Source organism: Mandrillus leucophaeus, unplaced genomic scaffold (genome assembly GCF_000951045.1).
Source record: "Mandrillus leucophaeus isolate KB7577 unplaced genomic scaffold, Mleu.le_1.0 Scaffold77, whole genome shotgun sequence".
NCBI classification, from domain to species: Eukaryota; Metazoa; Chordata; class Mammalia; order Primates; family Cercopithecidae; genus Mandrillus; species Mandrillus leucophaeus.
The window spans coordinates 6,656,217-6,665,510 of NW_012108363.1; the positions used below are offsets into that span (position 1 = coordinate 6,656,217).

At 44.3% G+C, this 9,294-nt stretch overlaps 1 protein-coding gene across 2 annotated transcripts in view; it reads left to right on the plus strand.

Annotated features, from left to right (window-relative positions):
• Positions 1-8,943, plus strand: part of HAVCR2 (hepatitis A virus cellular receptor 2) — a 28,857-nt gene extending 19,914 nt beyond the window's left edge. For both annotated transcript variants that reach the window (XM_011966712.1, XM_011966713.1), the window contains 3 exons: positions 1,443-1,569; positions 6,329-6,365; positions 8,014-8,943. In XM_011966712.1, the coding sequence (XP_011822102.1) occupies positions 1,443-1,569; positions 6,329-6,365; positions 8,014-8,206 (357 nt within the window). In that variant the 3' untranslated portion in view covers positions 8,207-8,943. The remainder of the gene's footprint in view (positions 1-1,442; positions 1,570-6,328; positions 6,366-8,013) is intronic.
• The last annotated feature ends 351 nt before the right edge of the window (positions 8,944-9,294 follow it).

Genomic DNA, 9,294 nt, shown 5'->3' on the forward strand with positions numbered 1-9,294 from the left:
TGTGTGTGTGTGTGTGTGTTTTGTATAAATGGGGTCTCAATATGTTGCCCAGGCTGCTCCCTAACTCCTGGCCTCAAGTGATCCTCACATCTCAGCTTCCCAAAGTGCTGGGATTATAGGTGTGGGCCTGGCCTATAATTATTGTTTGTTTGTTTATTTATTTTTTGAGGTGGAGTTTTGCTTTTGTTGCCCAGGCTGGAGTGCAATAGTGCGATCTTGGCTGCAACCTCCACCTCCCAGGTTCAAGCAAATCTCCTGCCTCAGCCTCCCTAGTTGCTGGGATTACAGGCACCCACCACCACACCTGGCTAATTTTTGTATTTTCAGTAGAGATGGGGTTTCACCATGTTGGCCAGCCTGGTCTTGAGCTCCTGACCTTGTGATCCGCCCACCTTGGCCTCCCAAAGTGCTGGGATTACAGGCGTGAGCTACCGCGCCCGGCCTAATGATAGTTTTTAAAGAGGAAAACAGAGAACATAGACTGAAATTTTAGAAACAGAATTTATTTTGTATGACTCTCAGTTTTCAGAAAATGAAGTTAACTAGAGCAATAGCAATAATAACTACCACTGATTGAACATTTGTTATGTACCAGGCCCTGTAATAAGCATTTTATATTTTCTGTCACTTAATTTTCCTGATAACTCCACAGGGTTACTCATCCCTTAGTGGCAGAGCTGGGATTTGTTTTTTTGTTTTTTTGTTTTTTTTTGAGATAGAGTCTCGCTCTGTTGGCTAGGCTGGCATGCAGGGGCATGATCTCAACTCTCTCCAATCTCCGCCTCCTGGGTTTAAGCAATTCTCCTGCCTCAGCCTCCCCAGTGGCTAGGATTACAGCCATGTGTCACCACGCCTGGCTAAGTTTTGTATTTTTAGTAGAGACTGGATTTCACCATGTTGTCCAGTCTGGTCTCAAACTCCTGATGTCAGGTGATCCGCCTGCCTTGGCCTCCCAAAGTGCTGGGATTACAGATGTGAGCCACTGTGCCCGGCCTCAGAACTCGGATTTGAATGCGGGACCATCTATCTGTAAAGTCTTGGCTATTGAATCACTGTCTTTTTGTGAAAAATAGAGGTTTCACAGCAAGACACCAAATGGAAACTACTCAAAAACTCTCTGGGGAATCTTAGGGGGTCTTGAACCAACAAGACTCCACTCTAAAACCAATTTTTGCAGGGGCAGGGGAAGGGTCTTAAGAGCTCCTTCTCCACCCACAACACAGAAGGGCACATTTTGTTTCCCCACTAACTCCAAAGGTTAAACGAGTCTCTTTCTTGGGTTGGCTTAAGTGTTGGCTACAAGGTGACAGATGAAAGGTGATTTCAAGGACTCTGCCATCTTGTGATGTTGTAAAAGGGATGGTCCAATTCGCAAATCATAAGACTGAGTACACAAGCGATTTCTAGCTATTTTCTGCTTAAATCTGTTTGTGTTTGCATAGCAAATATTCACATTGACCAATGAGTTACGGGACTCTGGAGCAACCATCAGAACAGCCATCTACATCGCAGCAGGGATCTCTGCTGGGCTGGCTCTGGCTCTTATCTTTGGCGCTTTAATTTTCAAATGTAAGTGTTTTTTGTTTCTCTCTCCTTCTGATAACAAATTCTTAAACGAGAACCAGTAAAACCTAGATAGAAACGCAAATTCATGTTTATACCCAAAGGTGATTAGACTAAATACCCTTTTGTCCATCCAAATCCTAACAATAATGGCTAATTTTGATTTAATATTTATTGTGTGCCAGGCAGGCACTGCGTTAAATGTTTTACATACATTTTATCATCCTTACTGTCTAATGAGGTAAGGAATAGTGCCATCCCATTTTACAGCGGAGGGAAGTCGAGCTTAGAGTAAGCTGCCTTCCCAAGGTTTCAATATCAGTACCTGGCAGAACCGAATTCAAATCCAGGCAGGCTGATTCCAGCAAACCAATTTCTTTACTTCATGAATATGCTAGGTTTATTAGGAAACACAGCAGCAAAAAACGCTCCCTTCCATGCACTTTTCTGTTACTGGTTTCTCAGGCATACCTCTTTGGGAGTAGATTGCAAGTCCGTTTAATACTGGGTCATTGGCCGGGCGCGGTGGCTCAAGCTTGTAATCCCAGCACTTTGGGAGGCCAAGACGTCCGGATCACAAGGTCAGGAGATCGAGACCATCCTGGCTAACCGGTGAAACTCCGTCTCTACTAAAAAATACAAAAAACTAGCCAGGCAAGGTGGCGGGCGCCTGTAGTCCCAGCTACTCGGGAGGCTGAGGCAGGAGAATGGCGTGAACCAGAAAGGCGGAGCTTGCAGTGAGCTGAGATCCGGCCACTGCACTCCAGCCTGGGCGACAAAGCGAGACTCCGTCTCAAAAAACAAAAACAAAACAAAAAAAACACTGGGTCATGATTGGGGTTACAGAATGTTTTCCTCCATCATGGTACTTAGCACATAGCTTTTTCTAAGTTACTTGTCCTTAAAAAAAAAAAACCCACAAAAACAGAAAAACAACAACAACAACAACAAAAAAACAGGCCCTGTGTGGTGGCTTATGCCTGTAATCCCAGCACTTTGGGAGACTGAGGCAGGTGGATCATTTGAGGTCAGGAGTTCAAGACCAGCTTGGCCAACATGGTGAGACCCCATCTCTACTAAAAATACAAAATTAACCGGGTGTGGTGGCGCATGCCTGTAATCCCAGCTACTCGGGAGGCTGAGGCAGGGGAATCACTTGAACCTGGCAGGTAGAGGTTGCAGTGAGCTCAGATCTTGCTACTGCATGCCAGCCTGGGCGAAAGAGTGAGACTCTGTCTTAAAAAAATAATAGTAATAAAATATAAATAAATAAGCAAATAAATAAATAAATACAATGGCCGGGTGCAGTGGCTCATGCCTGTAATTTCAACACTTTCGGAGGCTGAGGTGAGAGGATCAGTTGAGCCCAGGTGTTTGAGACCAAGATCAGCATGGGCAACAAAGCAGGATGCTGTCTGTACACAGTAATAATAATAATAACGAGGTGAGCATGGTGGCACACACCTGTAGTCCCATTTACTCAGGAGGCTGAGGTGGGAGGATCACTTGAGCCCAGGAGGCTGCAGTGAGCTGTGATTGCATCTTTGCAGTCCAGCCTGGGCCACAGAGTGAGACAGTCTCCAAAAAAAAAAAAAAAGTGTGTTCAAGTTGATGAATTTTGATGAAGAATTACAGTAGGAAGCCATCACCACAATCAAGATCTAAATAATACTTCCATTACCCCCAAAACCTCGCACACTTTTCTTTCTTTCTTTCTTTCTTTCTTTCTTTCTTTCTTTCTTTCTTTCTTTCTTTCTTTCTTTCTTTCTTTCTCTCTTTCTCTCTTTCTCTCTTTCTCTCTTTCTCTCTTTCTCTCTTTCTCTCTTTCTTTCTTTTTTTTGAGATGGAGGCTGGAGTGCAGTGGCGCGATCTCAGCTCACTGCAACCTCCGCCTCCTGGGTTCAAGTGTTTCTCCTGACTCAGCTTCCAGAGTAGCTGTGACAACAGGTGCGTACCACCAGGCCCCAGAGTGTAATACAACATAGCTGCCTTTCTTACTAATACGCAAACAGGGACTGTCTGTGTGGAGTGAGCAATCACCTCAGACTGGCTTAAGACTAAAGGGTGTTCCTAAGATGTGTGAGACTTCTAGAGCTAAAACTGGAACAGCCCAAGAAAAACAGGGATGAGTTGGTCACCCCACTAACTGTGGACTGAAGCTGCTAAGTGCTTTACGTGCATTAAATTCTCGTAGCTACCCTATGTTTCTAATGGAGAATCGGCATGCTAAAAGGTTAGGTCACTTGCCTGCATTACACAGTTAATTGATAGATATAGGAATTGAAACCAGGACTGTCCTGCTCCTCACCGTTATGGTTTCTGCCACTCTTGTTGCCCAGGCTGGAGTGTAATGGTGCAACCTTGACTCACTGTAACCTCCACCTCCCGGGTTCAAGTGATTCTTCCACCTCAGCCTCCTGAGTAGCTGGGATTTCAGGCATGCACCACTACGCCTGGCTAACTTTGTATTTTTAGTAGATGGGGGTTTCACCATGTTGGCCAGGCTGGTCTCAAACTCTTGACCTCAGGTGATCCACCCACCTTGGCCTCCCAAAGTGCTGGGATTATAGGCGTGAGCCACTGTTCCCAGCCTGATACCTTTATCTTTATTATAGTCAGCCTTTTAAGTTGATCACTCATTCTGGAAAGTCGTCCTTCTCTTGGCTTCTGAAATGACATTCTCCTATTTGATCCATTGCTTTTCAGTTCTTCTGCCTGATCCTTAGATGTTGAGATTCCTTAGGGCTGGGTATGGTGGTGGACACCTATAGTCCCAGCTACTCAGGCGCCTGAAGCAGGAGGATCACTTGAGCCCAGGAGTTTGAGGCTGTGAACTAGGATCTTGCTGTTGCATTCCAGCCTGGGTGACACAGGGAGACTCTGTCTCAAAGAAAAACAACAACAAAAGATTCCTGCACTCTTCCTCCAACATATATCTAAAGTAGTTTCATTGTTCTGCATCTCTTTTGGCCATTACCTTACTCCAAGGCATCATTATCTCTACTTAATTTATCTTCTCATTTCTTTATTCCTCCTTCTAATCCAATATTAAAACCCAAATCAATATCTGAGCACAATGGCTCATGCCTATAATCCTAAGACTTGGGGAGGCCAAGACAGGAGAGTCACTTGAGGCCAGGAGTTTGAGACTAGCCTGGGCAACATATTGAGATTCACCCAGGCTGCAGTGCAGTGGTGCGATCCCAGCTCACTGCAACCTCTACCTCCCGAGTTCGAGTGACCCACCTGCCTCCGCCTCCAAGTAGCTTGGACCACAGGCATGTGCCAGCACACCTGGCTAGTTTTTGTATTTTTAGTAGAGATGAGGTTTTGCCATGTTGCCCAGGCTGGTCTCGAACTCCCAAGCTCAAGAAATCTGCCTGCCTTGCCTCCCAAAGTGTTAGGATCACAGGCGTGAGCCACTGCATCTAGCCCAAAAACATTTAAAAAATTATCCAGCTGTGGTGGTGTGCACCTATATTCTAGCTATTCAGAAGCTGAGATGGGTAGAACCCTTGAGCCCAGGAGTTCAAAGTTGCAATCGGATATGATCTTGCCACTGCATTCCAGCCTGGCCAATAAAGCACGACCCTGTCTCCAAAAAAAAAAAAAAAAAAGAGAAAAAGAAAAATTTTCAGTTTCAAATATTTGAAACTGCATCCCCAGAAGATACCTTGAAAGAGATCATGAAAGACCTTGATCCAGAGGTACCCAGTAAGCCACACCTGAATTCCTGACGCACAACATGGAAATTATGAGATAAGGAAGTTGTTTTCAGCGGCTAAAAGAAACCCAAAACAAATAAGGATCACATCTCTGCCCTTTAAGGAAATCTAAGTTTCCTACAGGTCTTAGAATCGAATACAGATTCCTGATTATGGCTGGAAAGGTTTTGTTAGACCTAGCCCCAGCCTACCTTTCAGATCTTATCTTGGGCCCCTCCCTTAGTCCAGCCATGTTTTCAGTTTCAGGCATTCAGCAAGATATTTACAGAGGGTTCCCTCGTCCTGGAATGCTCCTTCTGGCTCTCTACTTGGCTGACTCATTTCAGAAGTGAGCTTAAAGGTCATCTCTGAGGGTCCTTCCCTGACCACCCTCTCTATTATCTGTTTCAATATGATGTTGGTTTCCTTTATAATACATCATAATTTGAAATTTTTTTTTTTTTTCCTATTTACTGTTTCCTTTTTTTTTTTTTTTTTTTTTCTGAGATGGAGTTTCGCTCTTGTTGCCCAGGCTGGAGTGCAATGGCTCATTCTTGGCTCACCGCAACCTCCGCCTCCCGGGTTCATGCGATTCTCCTGCCTCAGCCTCCCGAATAGCTGGGGTTACAAGCATGGGCCACCACACCCGGCTAATTTTGTATTTTTAGTAGAGACGGGGTTTCTCCATGTTGGTCAGGCTGGTCTTGGGTCTGGGGTACTGTTTTCTTTTATTTCTTTGGTCTCCCACAGGAGAACGTAAGCTTCATGAAATTAGGGCTCACAATTCACTTTTACGTTCCTGTGTTCCTCGTGCCAAGCAAACTGCCAGACACATAGTAGAGGCCTCATAATTGTTAAATAAGAAAAATGCATCTTTATTATTATTTTCTAGCCAGTCCATATAATTATCTAAGGCACATATTGAGAGTTTCATTCAACTCAATCTAAGGTGAGACCAGATTTCCCTGAACAATGCATGCCTCCAGTGAGCCTGTTTGATTTCTTGTCTCATTTATTTTATGAAGGCATTTTTATTGACTTTTCTTTCCCCCTTTATCTAGGGTATTCTCATAGCAAAGAGAAGACACAGAATTTAAGGTAAGAATAATGGAATGGGGTTGGGGAAAGGTGAGAATCTTGGCAGTCCATACTCTTAACATGTCTGATCTTTACTCTGAGAAGTCCTGTCCTGGGGCTTTGAGATCTGAATTTATACTTCCTTTTTCCTCTAGGTCTAGTTATGAAGAGAAAATGTAACATACTGCTGTGTTTACTTCCTGATACCTTTAGCTTCTTTAGTTCTAAAGTTAAGGTATACAATTTATCTTCCTAATAATACAACATGCTTATTCATCTCGATATTAATGGTTTTTCCAATGAACTGAAACATCAACGGATTGAGCTCCTATTATATCCAGGGTCTGGGCTGAACTTTGGCATTAGAGAAGTGAGCAAGACACCCAGTATCTGTTCTCAGCATTTCTGTAAACCAGCCCAGGCATTTTCAACTTTGGTTTCCTATTAGAATCACCCGGGCACCGAAGTGTACTAATGCAGGGCCAACCCCAGAGCAACTGAGTCAGAATCTCTGGGGATGAAGCCTAAGCATAGATAATGTTCTAAAAGCTCTCCAGGTGATTCTAATGAACAATCAGGGCTAAGAACTGCTAGTCTATTACAGACTCCTGTCTTAACCTTCATTCCTGATTATGCACACACACACATCCCTTTCAAATAGGTATGGCTTACGTAACTTACTAGATTTTAGACTTTTAGTGATGTTTGGCACACGAATGGGATGCAATATATTTGGATTACAAAAATGACTCTGGGCCAGGTGCTGTGGCTTACACTTATAAGCCCAGGACTTTGGGAGGCTGAGGTGGGAGGATCACATGAGCCCAGGAGTTCGAGACCAGCCTGGGCAACATAATGAGACCTCTTCTTTACAAAAAATAGAAAAATTAGGTGGAAAGATTGCTGGAGCACAGGAGATGAAGGCTGCAATGAGCCATGATTGTGCCACTACACTCCCACTTGGGTGACAGAGAAAGACCCGCATCAAATAAAACAAAACAAAATCTTCTGAACATTGAATGCTATCTAAAGCATTAATAATTCTTTTTTTTTTTTTTTTGAGACAGGGTCTTGCTGTGTCACCCAGGCTGGAGTGCAGTAGTGTGATCTCTGCTTACTGTAACCTCTGCCTCCTGGGTTCAAGTGATTCTCTGCATCAGCCTCCCGAGTGGCTGGGATTACAGGTGCACGCCACCATGCTGGCTAATTTTTTTGTATCTTTAGTAGAGGTGGGGTTTCACCATGTTGGCCAGGCTGGTCTCGAACTCCTGACCTCGTGATCCACCCACCTCAGCCTCCCAAAGTGCTAGGATTACAGGCGTGAGCCATGGTGCCAGGCCCATTTTTTAAAAATCTAAATGTGTACATAATTGCAGACATCTTGACACTTCACCTAAACTTCAGCGTGCAACTCCTAGAAATAAAGATATTCTCTGAGCTATCACAATGCTATTGTTATACCTAAGAAAATTAAAATTAATGAGAATTTTCTCAATTGTTTCCCCATAGTATTTTATTGCTGTTTCTTGGCTTTCCCCGTTGTTCAGCATCTGATCAAAGATCATGCACTGTATTTAGTTGCTGTCTCTTTGGGAAAGCCTATTCTCTTAACTCGATTCCATGTTACCTGGGAAATGCTTAACTCAGCTTCAACACTTTATTTCCACAGCCTCATCTCTTTGGCCAACATCCCTCCCTCAGGATTGGCAAATGCAGTAGCAGAGGGAATTCGCTCAGAAGAAAACATCTATACCATTGAGGAGGGCGTATATGAAGTGGAGGAGCCCAATGAGTATTACTGCTATGTCAGCAGTGGGCAGCAACCCTCACAACCTTCGGGTTGTCGCTTTGCAGTGCCATAGATCCAACCACCTTATTTTTGAGCTTTGTATTGTCTTTTTCAGAAACTGTGGGCTGTGTCAGCTGACTGGTTTTGGAGGTTCTGTCCCCTGCCATGGAGCAGAGTTTTCCCATTTTCGGAAGATAATGAGTCACATGGGAATTGAACTGGGACCTGCCCTGAACTTAAACAGGCATGTCATTGCCTCTGTATTTAAACCAACAGAGTTACCCAACCCAGAGACTGTTAATCATGGATGTTAGAGCTCAAACGGGCTTTTATATACACTAGAAATTCTTGACGTGGGGTCTCTGGAGCTCCGGGAAATTAGGGCACATCTTATGTCCATGAAACTTCAGATAAACTAGGGAAAACTAGGTGCTGGGGTGAATGCATAACTTTTTTGGCACAGAAAGTCTAAAGGGGCCACTGATTTTCAAAGAGATCTGTGATCCATTTTTTTGTTGTTGTTTTTTGAGACGGAGTCTCACTGTGTTGCCCAGGCTGGAGTGCAATGGCACAATCTTGGCTCACTGCGACCTCCGCCTCCTGGGTTCAAGTGATTCTGCTGCCTCAGCTTCCCCAGTAGCTGGGATTACAGGCATGCACTAACACACCCAACTAATTTTTTGTATTTTTAGTAGAGACAGGGTTTCACCATGTTGGACAGGCTGGTCTCGAACTTCTGACCTCGTGATTCACCCGCCTCAGCCTCCCAAAGCACTGGGATTACAGGCGTGAGCCACTGCATCTGGCCAGGTCTACCTTGATCTTGAAGATTCCCTCAGAATATTGAGGTTTAGGCTTCTTTGAGCACTACCTGTCCAACTGTCAGTGGCAGTGCACAACCCTTCTTTTGCCTCCCTTATGAAGACTGCCCTGCAGGGTTGAGATGTGGCAGGAGCTCCCGGGGAAAAAGGAAGTGCATTCAATTAGTGTGTATTGCCAAGTTTCACTTGTTGTGCTCTTGAAAGAAAATATCTCTGACCAACTTCTGTATTTGTGGACCAAACTGAAGCTATATTTTTTGCAGAAGAAGAAGCAGTGACTGGGACACAAATTCTGTTGTCTGGTGGAAAGAAGGCAAAGGCCTTCAGCAATCTATACTGC